Source organism: Cnephaeus nilssonii (genome assembly GCF_951640355.1).
Source record: "Cnephaeus nilssonii genome assembly, chromosome: 4".
In the NCBI taxonomy this organism is placed as follows: Eukaryota; Metazoa; Chordata; class Mammalia; order Chiroptera; family Vespertilionidae; genus Cnephaeus; species Cnephaeus nilssonii.
The window spans coordinates 45789057-45815108 of NC_137075.1; the positions used below are offsets into that span (position 1 = coordinate 45789057).

General features: G+C 42.2%; 1 protein-coding gene across 4 annotated transcripts in view; it reads right to left on the reverse strand.

Moving 5' to 3' along the window:
- Positions 1-26052, reverse strand: part of UBR1 (ubiquitin protein ligase E3 component n-recognin 1) — a 151236-nt gene that overhangs the window by 9515 nt on the left and 115669 nt on the right. For all 4 annotated transcript variants that reach the window (XM_079769305.1, XM_079769303.1, XM_079769304.1 and 1 more), the window contains 6 exons: positions 24937-25087; positions 23262-23349; positions 15904-16037; positions 12092-12200; positions 10318-10374; positions 7009-7086 (listed from right to left, as the gene is read on the reverse strand). In XM_079769305.1, coding sequence (XP_079625431.1) covers positions 7009-7086; positions 10318-10374; positions 12092-12200; positions 15904-16037; positions 23262-23349; positions 24937-25087 — 617 coding nt within the window. The remainder of the gene's footprint in view (positions 1-7008; positions 7087-10317; positions 10375-12091; positions 12201-15903; positions 16038-23261; positions 23350-24936; positions 25088-26052) is intronic.

A 26052-nucleotide genomic window follows, 5' to 3' on the forward strand; every position in this document is an offset into this window, starting at 1 on the left:
TGGAACTCTGGAGTGTAGATGAATACTCGCAGTGTCCGGGGGAGTACTTGACAAAAAAAGAGACTGGCAACTTTCAGCAAATTGTAGCATTTTGTGTAGTGACTAGCATCCCCTACCTTCCAGACCTATAGCAGGTAGCTATGGGGGTGGCTGCCTGCAATCCTGGTGGGGCTACTGGATGGGCAATAGGAAACTCATCCTCAAAAATCAGGGTTGTATATTCTGCATGACAATTCATTGCGGGGTTGGACACAGAAATTGGTCATTGTTTCAACCACCATGGGATGAATGAAGTAACTTCTTTGGCAATGATGGTGAAGGTATTTAAAGAGACAGGATGTTCTTTTTTTCTTCTTCTCTTTTCTGTTCTTATTGGATACAGAAATTTAAGGAAATCTTTGTCAATTCACTGGCTTACCACAGAAATAATGATACAAAGCCTTCAGTAAACACACAACAAGGAATAAAGTCTTTGCAAATAGTGTAGAAAAGTCACCACTAGTAAACAGACAATGGCAGCCTTTATCAAGTGACAATGGCAATTACTGGGGCAGTGGGGTGGGGGAGAGAATCTGATTTCCAGAGTTACTAAATCATAATATTCAAAATGTTCACTTTTCAACAAAACTTACAAAACTTAGGAAGAAACAAAAGCCGATGGCCCATTCACAGAAAAAAAGAAAAGAAACTGATAGAAATCATTCCTGAGGAAGCCCAGACATGAGACTTAATAAACAAAGACTTTAAATTAGCTCCCTTAAATGTGTTAAAAGAGCTGAAGGAAACCAATGACAAAGAACTAAAAGAAATTAGGAAAATATATGAAAAAGTAGAAAATATCAGTAAAAAGAAATTATAAAAAGAAAACAAATAACCGAAACCGGTTTGGCTCAGTGGATAGAGCGTCAGCCTGCGGACTGAAAGGTCCCAGGTTCGATTCCGGTCAAGGGCATGTACCTTGGTTGCGGGCACCTGCCCAGTGGGGGGTGTGCAGGAGGCAGCTGATCTATGTTTCTCTCTCATCGATGTTTTTAACTCTCTATCTCTCTCCCTTCCTCTCTGTAAAAAATCAATAAAACATATTAAAAAATAATAAGAAAACAAATAGAAAAGTACAACAGCTGAACCCTGGCCGGGTAGGTCAGGTGGTTACAGCGTCATTTGATACACAAAGGTTGTGGATTCTATCGCGATCAGGGCAACCAACAAATGCATAAGTAAGTGAAACAACAAATCAATGTTTCTCTCTCTCTCAAATAAAAAAAGAAGTACAACAGCTGAAATAAAATATTTACTAGAGGGGTTTAACAGCATATTTGAGCAGGCAGAAGAATCAGTAAATTTTTCTTTTTTTTAAATCCTCACATGAGGGTATTTTTCCATTGATTTTTAGAGAAAGGGAAAGACAGGTTGGTTGCCTCCTGCACAAGTCCCGACCAGGGCCCTGTCGGGGAGAAACTTGCAACCAAGATATGTGCCCTTGTCCGGAATCGAACACAGGACTCTTCAGTCCGCAGGCTGACGCTCTATCCACTGAGCCAAACTGGCTAGGGCAGAATCAGTAAATTTTAAGGCAGGACAATTAAAATTACTGAGTCAGAGGAGCAGAAATAAATAAAAATTAAATAAAGAGGGGAAAAAAAGGAACAGAGCCCTAAGGAATTTATGAGACACCATCAAGCATACCTACATACATATACATTATGGGAGTCCTAGAGAGACAAAAGAAAAAAACATTAAAACTAAGCTGGTATCAATTCAAACTAAATTTAGGACATTAATTGTAATCCCTATGAATACCCAGCCAAGTTGCAGGGTGTAAGATCAAGACATAAAAATTAGTTGTGTTTCAATACACCAGCAATGAATAATACAAACAGGAAATTAAAAAAATAATTTCGCCGAGACCGGTTTGGCTCAGTGGATAGAGCGTTGGCCTGCGGACTGAGGGGTCCCAGGTTCGATTCCGGTCGGGGGCATGTGCCTTGGTTGCGGGCGCATCCCCAGTGGGGGGTGTGCAGGGGGCAGCTGGCCGATGTTTCTCTCTCATCGATGTTTCTAACTCTCTGTCCCTCTCTCTTCCTCTCTGTAAAAAATCAATAATATATATATATAAAATATCCCTCTCCCTTCCTCTCTGAAATCAATAAAAATATAAAAAAAATAATTTCATTTATAATAGCATCCAAAAGAATAAAATACCTAGAAATAAATTTAACCAAAAAGGGAAAGACTTGCACATTGAAAACTACAAATGTGGCAAAAAGAAATTAATGGAGACCTAAATATAGGAAGGCATCCATGTTCATGATATGGAAGTCTACAGAAATGGAAAAGCCAATATTCAAGTTCATATGTTAGTGCAAGGGATCCCAAATAATTAAAAAGAAAAGGAAAAAGCTGGAAGGCTCAAATATTATAATTTCGAAACTTATTACAAAGCTACAGTAATTAAAATGTGTGGTACTAGCATATGAATAAGACATATAGACCACTGGAACAGAACTGCGAGTCCAGAAATAAACCCAAACATTTATGATTAATTGATTTTCAATGTGGCTGCCAAAACTATTCAATGGTGGAAAATAGTATCTTGAAAAACAGTGGTGGCACCAACTGGACCCAGTTGAAAAGAAGAATGAAGCCCTAACCATTTTGGCTCAGTGGATAGAGCATCGGCCTGTAGACTGAAGGGTCCCAGGTTCAATTCCGGTCAAGGGCACATGCCCAGGTTGTGGACTCAATCCCCAGTGGGGGACATGCAGGAGGCACCCAATCAATGATTCTCTTACCACTGATGTTTCCATCTCTCCCTCTCCCTTTCCCTCTGAAATCAATAAAAATATATTTTTTTAAAAAAGAAAAGAAGAATGAAGTTGGACCTCCTCCCTTATTTCAAAAATTAACTCAAAATGGATCCACATCCTGCCCTAGCTGGGTTGCTCAGTGGTTAGAACACCAGCCTGCAGCCCAAAGAATCTCGGGTTTGATTCACAGTCAAGGGTACAGTACCTTGGTTGTAGGTTCCCCAGCCCTGGTGGGGGATGCAAGCAGGAGGCAACCACTCGATGCATCTCTCTCACGTTGATGTTTCTCTCTCTCTCTCCCTTCCACTCTCTTTAGAAATCAATGGAAAAATACCCTTGGATGAGGATTAAATAAAAAATAAAAAAATAAAAAAACCCTAAATCTAACAGCTAAAATAATAAAGCTATTAGAAAAAAACATAGAAATAAATCTTTAGGACCTCCGATTTGGTAATATATTCTTTACGACTGATGCAAAAAAGCCCAAGCAAAAAAGGGAAAAATAAATAGAGAAAATGGACTTTTATGAATCAAAGGACATTATGAAAACACAACTTACAGAATGGGATAAGTTATTTGCAAATTAAAAATATGATTAGCCCCTGGATCCGGGTGAGCCTGGGTCCCGGGTCCGGGTGAGGCCGCGGGCCCCTGGACCCGGGTGAGCCTGGGTCCCGGGTCCGGGTGAGGCCGCGGGCCCCTGGACCCGGGTGAGCCTGGGTCCCGGGTCCGGGTGAGGCCGTGGGCCCCTGGATCCGGGTGAGGCTGAATCCTGGGTCCGGGCGAGGCCGTGTGCCCCTGGATCCGGGTGAGGCTGAATCCTGGGTCCGGGCGAGGCCGCGGGCCCCTGGATCCGGGTGAGCCTTGGTCCCGGGTCCGGGTGAGGCCGCGGGCCCCTGGATCCGGGTGAGCCTGGCCCCGGGTCCGGGTGAGGCCGCGGGCCCCTGGATCCGGGTGAGCCTGGCCCCGGGTCCGGGTGAGGCCGCGGGCCCCTGGATCCGGGTGAGCCTGGCCCCGTGTCCGGGTGAGGCCGTGGGCCCCTGGATCCGGGTGAAGCAGTGCCCCTGGGTCCGGCCGAGACCAAACCAGAGGGAGTCGGACCTGCATTACCACCATTTGTCCACCATCCAGAGCTGAGGGCTCAGTGCCGACATGTACTCATAGGGAACTGGTGGACATTGATATTGGGTCTCAAAAGAACTGTTGGTCCAGAAAGAAACTCACTACAGACTGATTCATTTGCCTGTCAGCATAACTATTATTGCTCGTCGCACATTCAATTCTTATAAGTATATCTCTAGTGACACATGATTTCGCTCATCTAGGGGAAATGATGAACAACATAGACTGATGAACAAGAACAGAACCAGAAACAAGGAGGCATCGATCGGACTATCGGGCCTCAGAGGGAGGATAGGGGAGGGTGGGGGGAGGGGGGAGAGATCAACCAAAGGTCTTGTGTGCATGCATATGAGCCTAACCAATGCTTAAGTTCAACAGAGGGTTGGGGCATCGAAGGGGAGGGATGTGGGATGGGAATGGGGGGATGAGGACAAATATGTGACACCTTAATCAATAAAGAAATTTAAAAAAAAAATATGATTAGGGTTTAATGTCCAGAATATATAAAGAACTGTTAACAACTCAACAACAAAACAGTCCAATTATAAAATTGGCAAAGGACTTAAACATATACAAATGTCCAAAAAGCGCATGAAAAGATGTCTGACCTCACTGTCATTGAGGAAATGTATATCAAACCACAATGAGCTACTATTTTACACCCACTAGAATGGCTTTAATTTAACAAAAAAGAAAATAGTGTTGGCGAGGATATGGAGAAACAGGAGCTATCGTACATTGCTAGTGGGAATGTAAAATGGTATAGTTGTGGAAAACAGTTTAGTGGTTCCTCAAAAAGTTAAACATAGGATTGCCATAACGACTCAGCAATTCCACACTTAAAAAAAATTACTGGAGAAAAATTAAAATACATGACCACACAGAAACTTGTAAACGAATGTTTATAGTAGCATAATTCATAGTAATCAAAAGGGGGACACAATTTTAAATTCCTATTAGTGGATGAATGGATAAAACAATCTAATATATACAATGAAATATTATTTCTCTAAGAAACAAAAAAGTACTGATACATGCTACAACTTGGATGAAACGTGAATACACTATGCTAAGTGAAAGAGGTAAGACACAAAAGGTCATATAGAGTATGATTCCTTTTATAAAATATTAGAGGCCCAGTGCACGAAATCTGTGCACAGGTAGGGTCCCTAGTGGCTGCTGGTTGCTGGCTGCTAGCCGAGGCCTGCCTTCATTCCGTGCTGCCCTCTGGTGGTCAGCGCATGTCATAGCGAGCGATCGAACTCCTAAGGGGACACTTTGCATATTAGGCTTTTATATATATTGACTAGAGACCCAGTGCATAAAATTCATGCACTGGTAGGGTCCCTAGCAGCTTCCTGCCAGGACCTCCCTCCCTTCCCCCAGCTGGCCTCACCCGGTCAAACTCCCAGAAGAACTCTGGTTGAGGGGACAATTTGCATACTATGCTTTTATTATATAGGCTATCCAGAATAGGCAAATCCACAGAGATAGAAAGCAGATTATTGATTACCAGGGGATTAAAAAAGAGGGGAATGGGGAATAATTATTTAGTGGATACAAGGTGTTTCTCTGGGGTGATGTAAAAACTTTGAAACTAGAGAGAGGTGGTGGTTACACAATTATTGTAAATACAGTAAATGCCACAGAATTATACACTTTATTATGGTTAATTGCATGTTATGTGGTTTTCACTTAGAGGAACCAGTTAGTGACCCTGAAATGGCAGGAAACAAGAGTATCCCCCCAAAAAAGAGAAAATTTTCTTCAAAGGAGGAACCACTCAGTAGTGGACCTGAAGAAGTAGCTGGTAGCAAGAGTAGCAACTCTAAGAAAAAGCACCAATAGCTATGCCAGGAAAATTAGAATAGATAGTACCCTGGTGGGTTATAATCACCCACAATGCCCCATCCCAATCCTATCTAATAATAGAGTAACATGTAAATTACCATCACTCCGCTACGCCCATGATTGGGCGGCGGGAGGCTGGGGGGCGGGACTCGGGGTGGCCTATCCGGCCATTGAGAGGCACGGATCCGCTGCCACTGAGGGGGGCTACCCTGCTGTTGAGAGGCACAGGGGGCGGGAGTCCCGCCCCCTGCGCCTCTCAATGGCCAGATCGAGGCCAGATCCGCGGCCGCTGAGGGGGCCTGCGCGGACACCCAGCTGCACCTCTCAACAGCAGGGTAGCCAGGTGTCCGCGGCAGCCCCCTTCAGCGAAAGGAGTCCCGCCCCCTGCGCCTCTCAACAGCAGGGTAGCCCCCCTCAGTGGCCACGGACCATCAAAAGCGTGGGAGCTGGGTGCCTGTCCGCTCAGGCACCAGGCCTTTCAGAAGCCTCCGCCGCGCTGGAGGCTTCTGAAAGGCCTGCTGCACCAGCGGACAGGCACCCAGCTCCCCGCGATCAAAAGCAAAAATGTGGCAGCTGGATGCCTTTCCGCTCAAGCACCAGCGATCGAGAGTGAAAGCGTGGCAGCTGGATGCCTGTCCGCTCAGACACCAGGCCTTTCAGAAGCCTCCGCTGCGCGGGAGGCTTCTGAAAGGCCTGGTGCACCAGCGATCAAAAGCGAAAGTGTGGCAGCTGGATGCCTGTCCGCTCAGACACCAGGCCTTTCAGAAGCCTCCGCCGCGCTGGAGGCTTCTGAAAGGCCTGGTGCACTAGCGGACAGGCACCCAGCTCCCCGTGATCAAAAGCAAAAGCGTGTAGGGGACCCTACACGTGCATGATTCAATCATGCACTGGGCCTCTAGTATCCAATAAAAACAAATTCATAAGAGTTGAAAAAAAAAGTTTGCTAGTGGTGGTGTATATGTCAACTGCAAGCTCAAACAAATTTTAAATATATATTTCTCTCTTTCTTTTTTTATTGATTTCAGATGGGAAGGTAAAGGGGGAGAGAGATAGAAACATCAATGATGAGAGAGAATCACTGATTGGCTGCTTCCTGCATGCCCCCCAATGGAGACCGAGCCTGCAACCTGGGCATGTACCCTTGACCAGAATTGAACCTGGGACCCTTAGTCCGCAGGCCAACACTCTATTCCAAAATGGCTAGGGAAAAACATATATTTCTTCTTACCTGAAATGAGAAGCTTGATTTAGAAGGCAGCTATAATCATCAGGAAGCTCTATCAAATTATTTCTTTTTCTGGGGTACCTAAAAATACAATTTAAAAGGCAATTTTATTAGGAAATAAGCCCAGATCAAAAATTGACCAATAAGAAAGAAAGTCTTAAAAATAACAAAAGAACCCATACTTGCAATCCGTAGTAATTCCCACTGCTACTAGATTAAAGCCAAATTTCTCAGCCTAGAATTCCAAATCCTTCGGCAGCTAGCTTCCTTTCCAAACTCAACTTCCTAAGACTAAATTGTTTCAGCTAGATTTCTATACTATCTAGGAAGGAAACATAAAATAGTGGTTAAGAATACAACTTTTGAAATCAGACAAACCTGGTTACAAATCCTAAATTCTCTGACACCTGATAAGTCACTGAACCCAAGCCTATTTTTCCTGGTCTGAAACTGAGGATGAATATATTATATTTTCTTAATCATAAGACATACCATCGATTTAATAACACTTTTTTTGGGGGGGGGCATAAAAGACTCATGTTGATTTAAGAAATGTTATACGGATATCAAGGAACCTCATTGAGCTGTTGAGGACTCAATAAGAAAATGAAATGAAATATAATATACTTAGTACTTGAAGCATGTTTGCAAGTTATTATACATTATCACCATACTAGATACAACAAAAGCCTTGCTTGCATGCCTTGGGGAAGGTCATCTGAATAACATGGAATTCTCTTTTCAAACCTCAAGCAATTTAAATTCTCTTAATTTCTTCTATGTTCAGCTAAAAATTATTTCCTCTAAGACTAACCTTGTGTCATTAAGAATCTTTTATTCTTTAAATTTCTATAGCATTAACAGTATATTCCATATACAAGGGTGGGCAAAAGTAGGTTAAATTACCAGACATCATTACATAAAAAATAAATCATAAGTAAGGATACAATATAATAATAAGACAAATAATATAAATAAATAATACAATAATCTATAATAACAAAAGCATAATATGCTAATTAGACCTGACGTCCTTCCAGACAAAGCTGGAGCTGCGAGGGCCAAAGTGGCCACCGTGGCATGTGGGGGCCGAGCCCCTTGCATGAATTTCATGCATTGGGCCTCTAGTCTATAATAATAAAAGTGTAATATGCTAATTAGACCGGACGACCTTCTGGATGAAGCAGGGGCTGCAAGGGAAGCCCAGGTCCCAGGTGCCAGAGGGAAGCAGGTGCCGGCAGCCAGGGGAAGGAAGGCCTACTCTTGCACGAATTTCATGCATCAGGCCTCTAGTTAACAAACAAACAATAATACAAGAATAAACTGTTTTACATACTCACAACTATAAACATAATTTTGCCCACCCCTGTATTATACTTTATCTTATTTATATCTTGAATTTATGTATATAATTCGGTTATAAACTACACATTACAAAGCTGTATGTGTTATGTCTTTTAACTCTCCTGGAGTATTTAGTACCATGCCTGGGAAATAGCAGATATCTAAAAGGTACACAATGAATTAGAACAAAGGAAAAATGGTATGAGATTAACTAGTCCTAAAATATGTATGTACTCATCTTCTAAACTTTTCTCTACTTTAAGATCGTTCTTTTCTTGGTAATGTGAATACTACTGCATCTGAGCACAGGAGCTGGATATGTAATCTCTAAATCACTAAAGCTGGGTTAAAGTAGGTTAAATTACCAGCCATCATTACATAAAAAATAAATGGATAGCATGTGCACATTTACAAGGAAGGTGAAAGAGTTCAAAGGGTGAGAAAAGATGAAAAAAGAAGGTGGCAAATGTACATTGTTTCAGAGTGTTTGCTTTAGTCATAGAAAAATGGTACTGGTGTTAGTACTTAAGGCTGGAGGGTGGGGGGTTCAACTCCTCTGCTTGCTTATTGATGCAATTCAATTTAAATAAACATTAGACAATTACATAATACACAGAAGATAAGCATGCAGTTCTGGCCCTTGTTGAGTTTACTGCTAGTGATGTAGTGTACTGGCAGGTACACATGCACACACACGTCCACACACATGAGACGATATATTAGGATGGGCTTTTTGGAGGAGGGTATATTTGAATTAGTCCTTGAGGAAGATGTGAATTTTGATTGAGCCATAACTTGAGGGAGATAGGAGAGCTAAAGAAGTTTTGTTGGGCTGAAGCATTGTCCAGTTCTCCATCAGGAAGGACACTGGTGTTGAGGAGAATATAACTCCACATCTTCCAGTGCTTTGACAAAACCTCAGATGCATGGCCAGAAGGACCCATACTTGCAATCCATAACAGAAGGCCACACATCTGAGATTTCATATTGTTGGAATCAGCTTTCTATAAGTTTGGTGTGGCTGAACCAAGAAAGAAGGCATATGCAGATTTCTACAGAAATTATGATTCCATAATTTCCGTAGAAATTATGATTCCATAATTTCCGTAGAAATTATGATCCCTGTAGGAGATGAGGAAGGCTGGTATCTTTCAGAGTACAAAGTAATCTTGGAATGTAAAAAATTTCTCCCAAGTTTGTCACTAATCTGCGTTCCTGAACTAAGAAACATGAATATCTGAGCTAAGGCATAATTTCTCTTGATAACTAAACAATTAAGAACTACTAAAAAAAAAAGTTTTGTTGGGTAATCTAAAACCATATAGGTAAGAAGGGAAAGGAAACAGTTCTATTTATATCTTTATATACTACTATATTCTCAAAGGAAAAAAAGTAGTTTATAGGAATACTGTCACTACCATCTGATGGCTCCAAGATGCCATCCCTTCCTTTCTCTTTTTTTGTTGTTAATCCTCACTCAGGATATTTTTTCCATTGATTTTTTTGAGAGTGAAAGGGAAGGGGGGTTGGGGGGGTTCAGGCAGACATTCACACAAATGAAAGAGACACATTGATTGGTTGCCTCCCACGTGCGCCAGACCTGGGAGTAATCGACCTGCAATCCAGGTGTGTGCCCTTGACTGGGAATCAAACCCAAGATCCTTTGATGTGCGGGCTGATGTGATAATCTATTGACTGAGCAACACCAGCCAGGGCACCTCTGCCTTTTAATGGACTTGCACTACCTTAAGAAGAGGAGCTGGTGGGCATCAAACTATTTGGGAAAAGGCCAGTCAGTCCAAGTAAAAACAAATGTAGGAAGAATTTGATTTCTGGTAAAGACCTAGAGAACTGTAGGAAACAAGGTAATAAGTGAGAATGAAGACAGACTAGAAAGCTCAACAAATCAACTAGTTTTGGAAACATAACTTGTAGATGGGGAGAAAAGGACTAAAAAACAAAACCAACCTGACTATGGTGCTTTTTTGCTTCAAGCAGTTCAGTAAGGCAGGATCTGCACACCACCTGTATGAGGAGCACAAAGGTCAACACAACTTTAGTACAATAGTCACCATTGAGCCATTCTCTCTAAATCTTTCTGTTCCTTCTTTCCAAATTCCTTCTTCTAGACTTCTTTTAGTTTATATCTTGTCCCCTTTCTCCCCTACTTTTTTTTTTTGATATCTCCCTATTTATTTTTCCCCTCTTTTGATCAACTTCTTTTTTAAAGGGTTTATCAATCAAAGTCCTACTAAGAAAACAAAAACCATTCTGAGTACTTCAATAGGAGGGACTTTAATCCCAGGAATTGGTAATAAAGATAATAGAAGGGCCAACCAGGAGACAAAAAAAAAAAAAAAAAAAGCAAGGCAACCCAAAGATTAGCCAATAACAGGAGGCTCCCACCCCTCCTAGGCTGGAAGAAGAAAAGGAAATAATGGTATTACTGAGGCAGTGGTGCCAGGGTCATCAGTGGATAATGGAACCACAGCAGCCTTGTCTGGTGGGAACTGGAGCAAGAGAAGAGCTACAGCCACTGCCAGAGATGCCCCAGGAGGCAGAGAGAGGCAGTCTAAGTACTTAGGCTTTTCTCCTACTCCTGGCTCCAATATCCTGTCAGCGTCTCCCACTGGCTAAACACAGGCAGAAGCCAACTGACAAGGAAGGGAGACTGGAAAAACCTGCAGGGGTCAGTCTCCTGCACTACAGAGCACAGGATGAGAAAGGGCTTTGAGGCAAGCAGGGTCAGGAATGGTACGAAGGGCAGGACTTTCGGTTTCAGAGTTTAAGGTTTTATCATTTGACTATCCTAGAATTAGCAAATGCAAAATGCATCAATTCCAAGAATATAAAAGTAAAATTAGTATAACCTACTTGTGATTATTATACTCAACACAAAGCATGATATTGATTTTTTTTTTTACCCATTTTGATTCATTTTTAACACACTGAATACCTCGTGAAAAATGAGGAAACACAAAAAAGAACCTAACAAGAGATGCAAGCACATAAAAAGATGACAAAAGACAGGCAGACATTCACACAAATCCTGACAGGGGCATGGAAGGGCAAAAAACATTGGTTAAAGAAAAAGGCAGACAATTAAAGGTAATAAAGGAAGTCATGGAGGTAAGAGTAACACAGTGAAAAATGACTGAATATGGTGGCAGCAAAGATAAAAGTAGGAGATTGAAGGTTAGAAGGGTAAAGAGTGATCAGGAAGACCAATAATTAATGAGGTAGAAAAAAGCTTTTCTGAAAGCAAGACACACTTCTCGAAGGGAAATGTAACTGATACATTTTTTATCTACCAAACGACTTTCTTTCCCCCTACTAGTAAGTCACCCTCCTCAGTTGTGTGCTACCATGTGAGATGTGCTACTGTTTTGGATATAGCCCCCAAATGGGGTTCTTTTGATACTTAATTGTGACTTTATGCCTGCTGGCAACATGGCTTTTACTAACCCCCCCCACCCCCCCACGCCCCAGTTTAAAAATGGGATGATGAGACAGTAGCTCTGGGGAAAATAAGTACAATGAATGGTAATCATGGTGGAACAAGTAGAAATTCCAGCTGCCTATGGCTCTTAGTCTTATCCCCAATTCCTTTAGTGGGTGAATTAGGAATCACCTATATTTTTGCCATCTTCAATCAATGCTTATCAATTTAAAAGCTAGCAAGTAATTTTAACTTTCCTAAACTGTATAATAACTCAACAATGATATTTTGTCCCCATAGTACCTCTGGAGGAAGGGTTTTACAGTATGCCAATATTCCTGGAAAAGTAGGAACAAATTTGTGGGTAAAGACAGATAGCTACAGAGTGCACTGTACTCTCCTTCTGTAGAATCTGCAAGAGAAGAAAAATACATTTAATAAGCACATTATTCTTTCCTGGTCAACCTGTTAATAGCGGTTTTTCATTGTTTATGTTCATTTCTATACTCTCTCTATAGAGTGTTTTTTGTACTCTATAAAACTCTATAAAAGGGATCCTTTTAAAACACAAATCTCATGAAGTCATTCTCCTGATCAGATGTCTCTAATGTTAAACCACTATATGATATGAAATACAAAGTCCTTATTGTGGCATAAAGACCCCACATGACCTCCCCTGGATGCCTCTTAGACCTCATGTCTATCACCCTCCCCTTGCTCATAATGCTTCAGCCACACTCTTCTTTTTATTATTCTTTGACTGCCAAGAAAAGCATTTGCATTTATTGCTCCTTCTGCTTAGGAAAACTCTTTCTTCAACTCTCTGCCAGATCAACCCAGTTCTATTTTTTTAAATAAATCTTTATTGTTCCGATTATTACAACTGTTCCTCTATTTTCCCCTCCATTGCTCCCCTCCACCCAGTTCCCACCCCACCCTCTGCCCTTACCTCCCCCCACTGTCCTCATTCATAGGTGTACGATTTTTGTCCAGTCTCTTCCTGCACCCCACACACCTCCTTCCCCCCGAGAACTGTCAGTCCACTCCCTTTCTATGCCCCTGGTTCTATTCTATTCACCAGTTTATTCTGTTCATCAGATTTTTTATTCACTTGATTTTTAGATTCACTTGTTGATAGATATGTATTTGTTGTTTATAATTTTTATCTTTACCTTTTTCTTCTTCTTCCTCTTCTTAAAGAATGAATACCTTTCAGCATTTCATATAATACTGGTTTGGCGGTGATGAACTCCTTTAGCTTTTTCTTATCTGTGAAGCTCTTTATCTGACCTTCAATTCTGAATAATAGCTTTGCTGGGTAGAGTAATCTTGGTTGTAGGTTCTGCTATTCATCACTTTGAATATTTCTTGCCACTCCCTTCTGGCCTGCATAGTTTCTGTTGAGAAATCACCTGACAATAGTATGGGTGCTCCCTTGTAGGTAACTAACTGTTTTTCTCTTGCTGCTTTTAATATTCTGTCTTTTGCTCTTGGTATTTTAATTATGATGTGTCTTGGTGTGGTCCTCTTTGGATTCCTTTTGTTTGGGGTTCTGTGCGTTTCCTGGACTTGTAAGTCTATTTCTTTCACTAGGTGGGGGAAGTTTTCAGTCATTATTTCTTCAAATAGGTTTTCAGTATCTTGCTCTCTCTTTTCTTCTGGCACCACCATAATTAGAATGTTGGTACGCTTGAAGTTGTCCCAGAGGCTCCTTACACTATCTTCATATTTTTGGAATCTTTTTGCTTTTTGCTTTTCCGTTGGGTGTTTTTTGCTTCTTTGTATTTCAAATCTTTGACTTGATTCTTGCGATCTTCTAGTCTGCTGTTGGATCTCTGTATATTATTTTTTATTTCAGTCAGTGTATGCTTCATTTCTAGTTGGTCCTTTTTCATATCCTCAAGGGTCTCGCTAAATTTGTTGGCCTTTTCTAGAAAACACTTGAAAAACCTTATAACCATGGTTTTGAACTATATATCCAGTCATTTGCTTTCCTGCATTTCTTTCATTTGTGACCTATTTCTTTGTCTCCGCATTTTGGCTGCTTCCCTGAGTTGATAGAGTGGCTTTGTGTGCTAGGTGTCCTATAGGGCCCAGTGGCTTAGCCTCCCCAGTTACCTGAGGTGGACACTCTTGGTGCACCCCTTTGTGGGCTGTGTGCACAGTCTTGTTGTAGTTAAACCTTGATTGTTGTTGGTATCACTGGGAGGAATTGACTTCCAGGCCAATTGGCTGTGAGGATCAGCTGTGTCTATGATGGAAGAACTTCTGTGCTAGAGACACCCTTATGAGGCAAGACTTGCTTCAGTGGGGCTTTGGTACTCACTGAGTCTGCCCCCTGAGTGTGTCCCTTATGGATCTGAGGAGTTGTAATCTGGATGTTCCCACTCTGACCCCTGGGTACACTGGCTCTTGGATCTCCAAGGAGGTGGAAATTTAGCCTCTGTCTGAGGCCACCCAGCAGGAGCTACAGAGAGATCTGCAGATTCCTCTTCTTTGTTTGGGTTTTGGAGGTGCCCAGATGAGGCCCAACTGTGAAGCAATGCAAGCTGCTGTGGGGCCTTGGGCTTTCTTTTGGATGTTCTGGGTCTCACTGACTCAGCTGCAGTTTGTTAGGTAAGTTTAGAATTCAAAAGACCAGGCCATTCATATGCAAAAGCCTCTGCACTCAGCTTGGATGGGGTGGAATCTCAGGGCAGAGCAAACAGCAATGGCTTCCAGTCAGCCCTGCCCTAAGAGGCCCCTGGGTCTCAAGTGTCCCGCGGTAATCGCTGCAAGCACCTCGAAGAGAAAGCCCTCGAGTTTCACCCGCTGTCAGACATCCAGTTTCTCCCCGTATGAGTCTGGGTCCCCAGAGTCTCGCCCGGAACTGGAGTTCAGAGCAGTCAGGAGCTTTTGTCTCCCTCCCGATTGAGAAAGCCAGCTGTGTACTCATTTGCCAGTCCTCTCCACGCACGTGCCTCTGTACCTCTGCCTTTACTTCCGCAGCTCCTCTGAGTCTCAGTGTGCTTTTCTCTTTCCTTCTAGTTGTAGAATTTCCACTCAGCCAGCCTTCCTGTGGTTCTGGATGATGTCCATTTTGTCTTTTAGTTGTAGTTTTGAAATTGTTGTGTGAGGCAGCAGTTTAGGTGTTTACCTATGCCTTCATCTTGGTTTCTCCCCAGTTCTATTTTTTCAATGTCTCTTTGCTCAATGTCTCCTCACAGAAAACCCTTCCATTATTATTTTTCTTTGCAGTTCTTATCACCATTTGACAAGTTTGTCTGTCTATTTATATTTAGTCTCCTCCCGATAAAAGAAAGAACTTTAACTATGATATTACAACACTGACTAGATAAATTAATACATGATTTTTTAAAACTGCCAACAACAGATCTGTAATGGTAACTACTTGAAAAGTAGCATCCTATTTTACATAGAATCAGGACAAACCCAGATTCAATAAACCCTACTAAACTGAGTTCAAAACAAAGAAACTGATAGTCAGAAAAGCGGACCTGGTCAATTTAATCTCAAAGGATAAAAGGAAGAATCTACAAGAAATTTTGGTGACTCTTCCAAAATCATACAAGTGCTCTGATTTTTACCTATACAAAGCCACAAGGAAGCCTTCTTGACTTTGATCTAGATTTAAGGCAAGTAAAGGAGAAAATGCCTTTGTTAAATATACATGTCCTTGGTTTAATACTGGAGACCTTTCCCAGGAGCATTTTAATTCTTTTATAAAATAGACGTATGTTCAAAATTTAAACAACTGAGTGTACAATAAAGTTTTCCTCCTACTGAACCAAACAGTTCTCTTTCCTAAGAGCAACCAATTTTCCAATTTCTTGTATATCCCATCCTATCAGTTATATTCTGCATGCAGGCATTTTATAAACTCAAACACATTAACTATACATAGAAAGGACTCATGAGTAGATTTTGTAGATTATAAAGCTAATCTGGTTTTTGGTCTGACCTTTAACCTAACACCAGGGCAGGGATACTGATGAATGAGGTGGGGAATACTAGAATCAACAAGATTTTTGTATGCTCTCCCCTGGTATCCTTGAGGCTAAAGGTAAGATAAAATAGCCTCTCATTTACTACTATGATTTCATTTTTCTACTTACTGGTAAATAGGTCTTCAGGTGGAGTTACTCCAAGTAAATAGTGGAAGAACAATGCAGCACAACGAAGGTAAGGGGTGATGCCATTCTTCAGTGAGACCCACAAATACCAGCCAGGAATATCACAGCCAACGTAGCTAAGAGGCAATAATTTCAGAACAGCACAGAATACTAATGAGCCTAAAACCCTAGATTTTAAACAGACCCCCTTTCAAAAACATAGCTAAGCATTTAAATAATTTTTATCCATTTAATTTTTAAACATTTAAAACAAAGTATTTAACTAGCTATAGCTTCAGACTATAAATCTAATAATTTCCTAAAGAAAACCACAGGTGACGTCAGAGGAATGGTAGTGTAAGAGATTCCCTTTGGTCTCTCTCCCTGAAATTTCAACAGTTTGAACAGCTATCTCAACAAATGATTCCATGCTCAATGCACAAATACACCTGAGAGATCCACACCCTGAAACACCTAAAGATGGGCAAGTAGAGCAAAAGGGGAAGGCAAAAGGGAAAGGGGCTGATACGAGCCAGACATGCTCAAAGCGGGGCTCTGTTGAAGAGAGGAGGAAAACAGTGGTGGCTGACATTCCTTTCAGCCAGGAGGAGACTCAGTAGGCAGGAGTGAGCAATACAAGCTGTGGCTGAACTGAGAACCCTAAGCAAAGACACATACAGTACATGGTAGTATGGCCATGATTGTCAAGTGGCTGGCATTTCAGATGGAGAAACAAAGCCATGGAGTTTGGCCACCTTCCCTTAGTCTCCCCTTAGCCTCCAGAGCAGCGGTCGCCAGTGGTTTGTAGACCACCGATTGGCGACCGCTGCTCCGAAGGTTTCCTTAAACCAGCAGTCGCCAACCTTTTGGACCTCACAGACCACCAGTGGTCCACGGACCACCAGTTGAGGACTGCTGTCCCAGAGCATGCCTCCCTTTGCCCTTGGTATTGGGTTGCATAGCACATTATCTGCGAGCCTGAGAACTAGCACTACCCATTTCTCTCTGAGTGAAGGGTGCACTCTGTGACCGGTCCCAGGGAGGGGGCAAAGGGGGAACCCTGTGGAGGCCCAATGCATTGCAGCTACAGGGCGGCCAGAGACAGTGGTGGTGGGTCGACACTGTGGTTTCACAGAGCTAACAAAAAAACTTGTGATTCAGCGCCACCAACTGGAAAAGAATAGAAAGACCTCTTCATATTAATCTTGAAGTGCCACTCATACATTGATGTCTAGATAGGAAGTAATCCGTCAAATACCATGAATAACCAAGGTAGTAAGGCAGATAGAAAATGAAAAATCTCCAGAAAACACACTTAAAGACAGGGAAATCTGTGACATAAATGACATAAAATTCAAGATTGCAGTTCTGAAAATACTCAGTGAGATGTAAGAAAATACAGACAATTTAGAAAACAACTTAATGAACAAAACCAGTACTTCATCAAAGGGATAGAAACTTTAAAAAGAACCAAACAGAAATACTGGAGGTGAAGAATTAAATAAAATAGATCAAGAATAAACTAGTGCCCTAGCTGGTTTGGCTCAGTGGATAGAGTGTTGGCCCATGGACTGAAGGGTCCCAGGTTTGATTCCAGTCAAGGGCACATGCCCAGATTGTGGGCTCGATCCCCATTAGGGAGTGTGCTAGAGGCAGTCAATCGGTGATTCTCTCTCATCGTTGATGTTTCTATCTCTCTTTCTCTCCCTCTCCCTTCCTCACTGAAATCAATAAAATATATATTAAAAAAAAAACACACACAAAACTAGTGAGCACAGAAAATAGAGCAAACCAAATGGAGGAAAGGATCTGTAATGTAGAAATCTAGAAATGACGCAAAGGAAGAGAGAGACATGAGCATTAAAAAAAAGAAAGAAAGGCCGAAACCGGTTTGGCTCAGTGGATAGAGCGTCGGCCTGCGGACTCAAGGGTCCCGGGTTCGATTCCGGTCAAGGGCATGTACCTTGGTTGCGGGCACATCCCCAGTAGGGGTTGTGCAAGAGGCAGCTGATCGATGTTTCTCTCTCATGGATGTTTCTAACTCTCTATCCCTCTCTCTTCCTCTCTGTAAAAAATCAATAAAATATATTTAAAAAAAAAAAGAAAGAAAGAAAGAAAGAAAGAGCTCTACAAGAACTATCTGACCATATATTTCAAAGCCTAAGCAACTGTTATGACCAAACGACAGGTAGACAGGTCGCTATGACACGCACTGACCACTGGAGGACAGACGCTCAACACAGAAGCTGCCCCTGGTGGTCAGTGCACTCCCACAGCCAATCTCTTGTGGTCCCTCCCCCCAGGTGGCCGACCAACCTCCCACGGTCCCTCCCCTGGCCGGTCCCCTGATAGGCCTTGATCACTGGCCTGGCCAAGGGACCCCACCCGTGCACAAATTCGTGCACCAGGCCTCTAGTATAAGAATAATAGGCATACCAGAAAGAGAGGAAGAAAGGAAAGAGAGCCTATTCAAACAAATAGTTGATGAGAATTTATCAAACATATAGAAATAACTAGATCCTCAATTCCAAGCAGTAAACCGAATACCTAGTTACCTCAATTCAAAGAGGACTTCTCCAAGTCACATTGTATTAAAACTTAAAAATTAATAACAAAGAATTCTCAAGGCAGCCAGGGAAAAGAAAGTAACCTATAAAGAAAAGCCTACTGGGATCAGGCCTAAATGGGCAGTTGGACATCCCTTGAGGGGTCCCAGATTGGAGAGGGTGCAGGCTGGGCTGAGGGACCCACACCCCTGTGCATAAATTTCGTGCACCAGGCCTCTAGTAATAATATATCCAGAAAACTTATCCTTTAAATATGAAGGAAAAATAAAGACTTTTCCAGACATACAGAAGCTGAGGGAATTCATTGCCAGAAGACCTGTATTGCAAGAAATACTCAAGGAGGTTTTTCTATCTGAAACAAAAAACAAAAGGTCACATGCCAGCTGGTGTGGCTCAGTAGTTGAGCAATGACCTATGAACCAGGAGGTCAAGGTTCAATTCCTGGTCTGGGCACATGTCCGAGTTGCAGGCTCAATCCCCAGAGGGGGGCATGCAGGAGGCAGCTGATCAATGATTCTCTCTCATCACTGTTGTTTCTATCTCTCTCTCCCTCTTCCTTCCTCTCAGAAATCAATAAAAAATGAAGTATGTCTTCTTGATATAGTGTCCCCATTATCATTATAAAATGTTCATCTTTGTCTCTTGTTACCTTATATTATCTTGAAATCTATTTCATCAGATATATAAGTATGGCTACACCTGCTTTTCTGTGTATGTTATTTGCTTGAAGAATCATTTTCCACCTTTTCACTTTGAATCTAGATATGTCTTTGCAGCTTAGATGTGTCTCTGAAGGCAGCATATGGTGGGTTTTGTTTTTTGATCCAATCTGCTACTCTGTGCCTGTTTTTTGGTAAATTCAGTCCATTTAAATTTAGGGTAATTATTGATGTGTTCCTGGTCCCCCAAGGGGACTGGGAATTGAAGCCGTGACCTGGTTCACAGGTCAACACTCAACCACTGAGCCATTGTGGCTGGGCAACAGTTCTTAATATACATGTACCCAATCAGGGAGCACCAAAATATATAAAGCAACTACTCAGAGAACTAAAGGGAGAAACAGACCAAAACACAATCAAAGTTGGGGATCTTAATACTCCAGTGACAGCTCTAGATAGATCATCCAAACAGAAAATCAACAAAGAAATTGGTCCTTAAATTAGACCAAATGGACATAATTGACATTTACATAGTCTTTCATCCAAGGACATCAGATAATACATTCTTCTCCAGTGCACATGGAACATTCTCAAGGATAGACCATATGTTGGGCCACAAAACTAGTCTCAGCAAATTCAAGATGATTGAAATTATACCAAGCATATTCTCTGACCACAATACTTAAAAATTAGAAATCAACTGCAAAAAGAAAGTAAAGAAGACTACAAATTTGTGGAGATTAAATAACATATTATTAAAAAATTGAGATCCCAGCCCTGGCCGGTTTGGCTCAGTGGATAGAGCGTCGGCCTGTGGACTGAAGGGTCCCAGGTTCGATTCCGGTCAAGGGCATGTACCTTGGTTGCGGGCACATCCCCAGTGGGGAGTGTGCAAGTGTCAGCTGATCGATGTTTCTCTCTCATTGATGTTTCTAACTCTCTATCCCTCTCCCTTCCTCTCTGTAAAAAAAATCAATAAAATATATTTTAAAAAAAATAAAAAAAATTGAGAGTCCAGAAATAAAACCACAGGTTTATGGGCAAATACTATTTGGATATTTTTCCATTGATTTTTTAGAGAGAGTGGAAGGGAGAGGGAGAGAAAGAAACACTGATGTCAGAGACACATCAATTGGTTGCCTCTGGTATGCCCTGAACCAGGGCCAGGAGCCTGCAATCGAGTACGTGCCCTTGACCAGAATTGAACCTGGGACGCTTTGGTCTGCAGGCCAACGCTCTATCCACTGAGCCAAACCAGCTAAGGCATAAGCAAATACTTTTTAACAAAGGAGCCAAAAACACACAATGGAGAAAAAAAGCCTCTTCAATAAATGGTGCTGGGAGAATTGTAAAGCCACACGCAAAAGAATGAAGCTAGATAACAATTTGTCCCCTTGTACAAAAATTAATTCAAAATTAATTAATTAATTATAAAGACGTAAATATAAGATCTGAAATATAAAGTACATAGAAGAAAACATAGGTACATACTAAACTTATTGACCTGGGTCACAGAGAACATTTTATGAATTTGACCCCAAAGGCAAGGGAAGTAAAGGTAAAAATAAATGAATGGGACTATATCAAACTAAAACGCTTCTGCACAGCAAAAGAAACCACCAACAAAACAAAAAGGCAACCAACTGAATGGGAGAGGATATTTGCAAACAGCAGTTCTGACAAGGGGTTAATATCCAAATATATAAAAAAACTCATACAACTCAACACCAAACAAAAAATTCAATTAAAAAATGAGCAGAGAACCTGAACTGATACCTCTCCCAAGAAGACATATAAATGGCCATCAGATATATGAAAAGATGTTCAACTTCACTAGCTATTAGGGAAATGCAAATCAAAACACAATGAGATACTACCTCACACCTGTTAGAATGGCTATTATCAACAAGACATGTAATAGCAAGTGTTGGAGAGGTTGTGGAGAAAAAGGAACCCTCATTCACTGCTGGTAGGAATGTAAACTAGTACAGCCACTATGGAAATCAGTATGGCAATTCCTTAAAAAACTAAAAATAGAGTTACCATATGACACAGCAATCCCTCTTCTGGGTATCTATCTAAAAAAACTCGAAATAATTTATCTGCAAAGATTTATGCACCCCTATGTTCATTGCAGCATTATTCATGGTGGCAAAGAAATGGGGACAACCAATGCATCCTTTTTTAGAGGATGGATAAAGAATATATGGTACATATATACTATGAAATGTTACTTAGCCATAGGAAAAGATGAAATACTGCCATTTGTGACAACATGCATGGACCTTGAGAATATTATGCTAAGCGAAATAAGTCAGTAGAAAAGACTAAGAACCATAAGATTTCACTCATATCCTATCTAATAAAAGAGTAATATGCAAACTGACCATCACTCCAACACACAAGATGGCTGCCCCCATGTGGTCAAAGATGGCTGCTACCATGTGGACACAAGATGGCCACCACAAGATGGCCAGCAGGGGAGGGCATTTGTGGGCGATCAGGCCAGCAGGGGAGGGCAGTTGGGAGGGACCAGGCCTGCAAGGGAGGGCAGTTGGGGGTGACCAGGCCTGCAAGGAAGAGCAGTTGGGGGGGACCCAGGCCTGAAGAGGAGAGCAGTTGGGGGGGGGGGGCCCAGGCCTGTAGGGGAGGGCAGTTAGGGGGGACCAGGCCGGCAGAGGAGGGAAGTTGGGGGCGATCGGGCCTGCAAGGAAGAGCAGTTGGGGGGGACCAGTCCTGTAGGGGAGGGCAGTTAGGGGTGACCAGGCCTGCAGGGGAGAGCAGTTAGGGGTGACCAGGCTGGCAGGGGAGCAGTTAGACATCAATCAGGCTGGCCGGGGAGTGGTTAGGGGTGATCAGGCTGGCAGGCAGAAGTGGTTAGGGGCAATCAGGAAGGCAGGCAGGCGAGCAGCTGGGAGCCAGCAGTCCTGGATTGTGAGAGGCATGTCCAACTATTGGGCCTAAACGGGCAGTCGGACATCCCTCGAAGGGTCCCAGATTAGAAAGGATGCAGGCTGGGCTGAGGGATACCGCCCCCCTGTGCACGAATTTCGTGCACTGGGCCTCTAGTATGGGATATAAAACTGAAACTCATAGACACAGACAGATAATGGTATGGTGGTTACCAGAGGGAAGGAGGTGGGAGGACAGTAAAGGATAATGGGTGCCAAATATATGGTGAAGGAATATGACTGGACTTTGGAAGATGGGTACACAATGCAATATACAGATCATATATCATAGAAATGTACACTTGAAACCTATATGACCCTATTAACCAATGTTACCCCAATAAATTTAATAAATTAAAATTTAAAAAAGGAAATTACAAATCCTGAACCTTTTACCATTTATAGTTTTAAGACAAAGAACTACTTTCTTCTTTTTCCTAATCCTTATAATGAAATATAGAACAGATACATTTATCACTAACCAAAGTAGCTAGGTGAGCTAAAACAAAATTAATAATTTCCTGATTTCTGTATTAAAATTAACTGGTGATTTGAAGAACAGTAAACTATTCTATATGATACTGTAATGGTACGACACAAAGAGTGAATATAATGTAAACTATGGACTTTAGTTAATAACAATGTGTTAATATTGGTTTATCAAATTTACCACACTAAAGCAAGATTTTAATAATAGGAGAAATTGTTAGAGGGAGGGAATAAATGGGGAATGCTGTACTTTCTGTTAAATTTTTCTGTAATCCTAAAACAGCTCTAAACAATAAAGTCTACTAAAAAAAAGTAAGAAAAAATAAAGTCTACTAACATTAAAATAAACATACACACACACATTCAGAACATAAAGTTAATCTCTAATTTGTTAAGTGCTTCAAAAGACAACCTATTTTCTATTTTTCTACATTTATTTAAACTAAATGCTGCCATTTAAAAAAATTCTATCATCCTTTGCCTATATTCCCATAATAGTTTACAAGAGTAAAGATGTGCCAAAACTTCTTTCAGTCTTAGAAACAAATAAATGGCTAGCTGTTATTCCAAAAGCCCTCTGCTCGTCGTTTAAATTAAAATGGTTCAGAAATTATACTGTCAAACAACTGAACAAAGATGTGGAATTATTAAAATAATACTAAGATAGATTATACTAATGGACTGCTGCTACTCACCCACTTGTATATTGAGAAACTTCTGCCATAAAAAAAGATGCAGAACGAGCCTCTTCACTGTCTTCTTGAACCTGAGCAAGGGGGAGGCCTGAAAAAAAATTCTGAAAGATAAATCTATAAACTGGCTATTCTATTTACAAATTACACCTCAATTTCATGGTTCCAGGATAAAAATAATGTGTTTTCAAGTGAGGATTTTTCCCTTGTTCTCAATCTAAATAGTTGATTCTGATATTAAAACTATTATGTAAACTTTATCAGTATATTACCCACAGAAACAAAAAGAGCAAAACCACAGCCTTGCTAAACATGGATGTTTAATAAATATTTATTATCCTATCTAATAAGAGAGTAATATGCAAATTGGCCATCACTCCAACACACAAGATGGCCGCCCCCATGTGGTAAAAGATGGCTGCCCCCATTTGGACACAAGATGGATGCCACAAATTGGCCTGCAGGAGAGGGCAGTTGGGGGCGATCAGGCCAGCAGGGGAGGACAGTTAGGGGTGACCAGGCCAGCAGAGGAGGGCAGTTGGGGGTGACCAGGCTGGCAGAGGAAGGCAGTTGGGAGGGACCAGGCCTGCAGAGGAGGGCAGTTGGGGGGGGACCAGGCCTGAAGAGGAGGGCAGTTGGGGGGGACCAGGCCTGCAGGGGAGGGCAGTTGGGAGGGACCAGGCCGGCAGGGGAGGGCAGTTGGGGGGGCCAGGCCTGCAGGGGAGGGCAGTTTGGGGGACCAGGCCTGTAGGGGAGGGCAGTTGGGAGGGACCAGGCCTGCAGGGGAGGGCAGTTGGGGGGACCAGGACTGCAGGGGAGGGCAGTTGGGGGAGATCAGGTTGGCAGAGGAGGGCAGTTGGGGGAGACCAGGCCTGCAGGGGAGGGCAGTTGGGGGGGCCAGGCCTGCAGGGGAGGGCAGTTGGGGGTGACCAGGCCTGCAGGGGAGGGCAGTTGGGGGGGCCAGGCCTGCAGGGGAGGGCAGTTTGGGGGACCAGGCCTGTAGGGGAGGGCAGTTGGGGGTGACCAGGCCTGCAGGGGAGGGCAGTTGGGGGGGACCAGGCCTGCAGGGGAGGGCAGCTGGGGGCGACCAGGCTGGCAAGGGAGGGCAGTTACTGGTTACCAGGCCAGCAGGAGAGGGCAGTTGGGGGTGACCAGGCCTGCAGGGGAAGACAGGGGCGACCAGGCTGGCAGGGGAGGGCAGTTAAAGGCAATTGGGCTGGCAGGGGAGCAGTTAGGAGTTGATTAGGCTGGCAGGGGAGTGGTTAGGGGGGGATCAGGCTGGCAGGCAGAAGCAGTTATGGGCAATCAGGCAGACAGGCAGACGACTGGTTGGGAGCCAGCAGTCCTGGATTGTGAGAGGGATGTCTGACTGCCCGGTGGGATCAGGCCTAATCGGGCAGTCGGACATTCCTCAAGGAGTCCCAGATTGAAGAGGGTGCAGACTGGGCTGAGTGCACGAATTTCATGGGCCTCTAGTTATATAATAATTTATAATTATATATAAAGAGCATCCATAAAGTACAAATGAATGATCCTTCAACAACAGACAAAATACAGAACTTAGCAATATATGATTAACCACAGTACAATTAATTTTGCCAATAAATCATGGGCAAATATTATTTATAGTCAACAGATAATGGGAATTTGTCATTCAGTAAGATAGCAATGTAGTTACCTGTGTCTATGGTAAGAAGTATCTGGAGCATGTGTGCCATGGTGATCAAATGAAAGAGATAAAGGTGGTTATAAGAAGAACTAATTGATGAAGGCTGTAGATCAACAGTGTCATCCCAATACAAGGATGGGAATGCTAACACAGCACCTACCTATAAGAGAAAATGGACATTACATGGGTAACAACAAAGACCAACACAAATTAATCTCATAACTAACTGTAAAGGGCACCAGATGCTGCACTATGTTTGTATGTTTTTTTTATAAATAACTATCATATTTTTCCTAATTATTCAAGAGAATATCTTAGAATATAATGTAGCAAAAATGGAGGACAAAAGTCATCCCAAACAGGCTATTTCTTTGCTGGGTCTACTTATTCTAGTTCTAGATAGTGGTCTCAACCCTGTGAGGTTCAGAAGATTCAGTAAGTGAGGATTTTTGAGCAGATAGCTCAAAAGCTCTTAAAATAACACTGATACACAGGCCCCACCCCAGCCCAACCTAATCAAAATCTCAGCGGTTAGGGTCCTGTTTACTAGCATTCTTTTCAAAGTTCCCCCAAGAGATTCCAAAAGACAGGATTGACAACCACTAGGCAGAGGCCTGGAAAATGAGGGATGAGGACAATGGCTAACCCAAATTCCATGCTCCCAATCTCACCACTGCTTTCCCTAGAGAATGTGTTTTGAAGAAATTAGATCATTACAGGAATAGAAAAGTTCTTCAAGCAACTCACAAAACAGTTGCCACCCATCCACCAGTGTTTGGGGGAAGCCTAGCTGTGTCCCTGGCCAGTTCCTATCACCAAATAACTAACAATTTTAAGATAGCTAAAGCTGTCATTCACTGTTTATAATGTAAATAAATTAAGAAAAAGGGGGAGAGGGAAAGCAGTATATATTAGAAAAAGTTTGCTTGTATAATTATAATCAACCATGATAGGACCTATTACAAAGTAAAGAGTAAATGTGCTTTCATTTTTACAGTGATTTTGATGGTCTCAGTCAAATCTGTATCTATTTGTAAACACAACAGACAAAAGAGACAACTTCAAAGTTTGAGCACCAAAAGCTTATAATCTTGAACAAAGAGCATAAATTTGAATGAGAACACA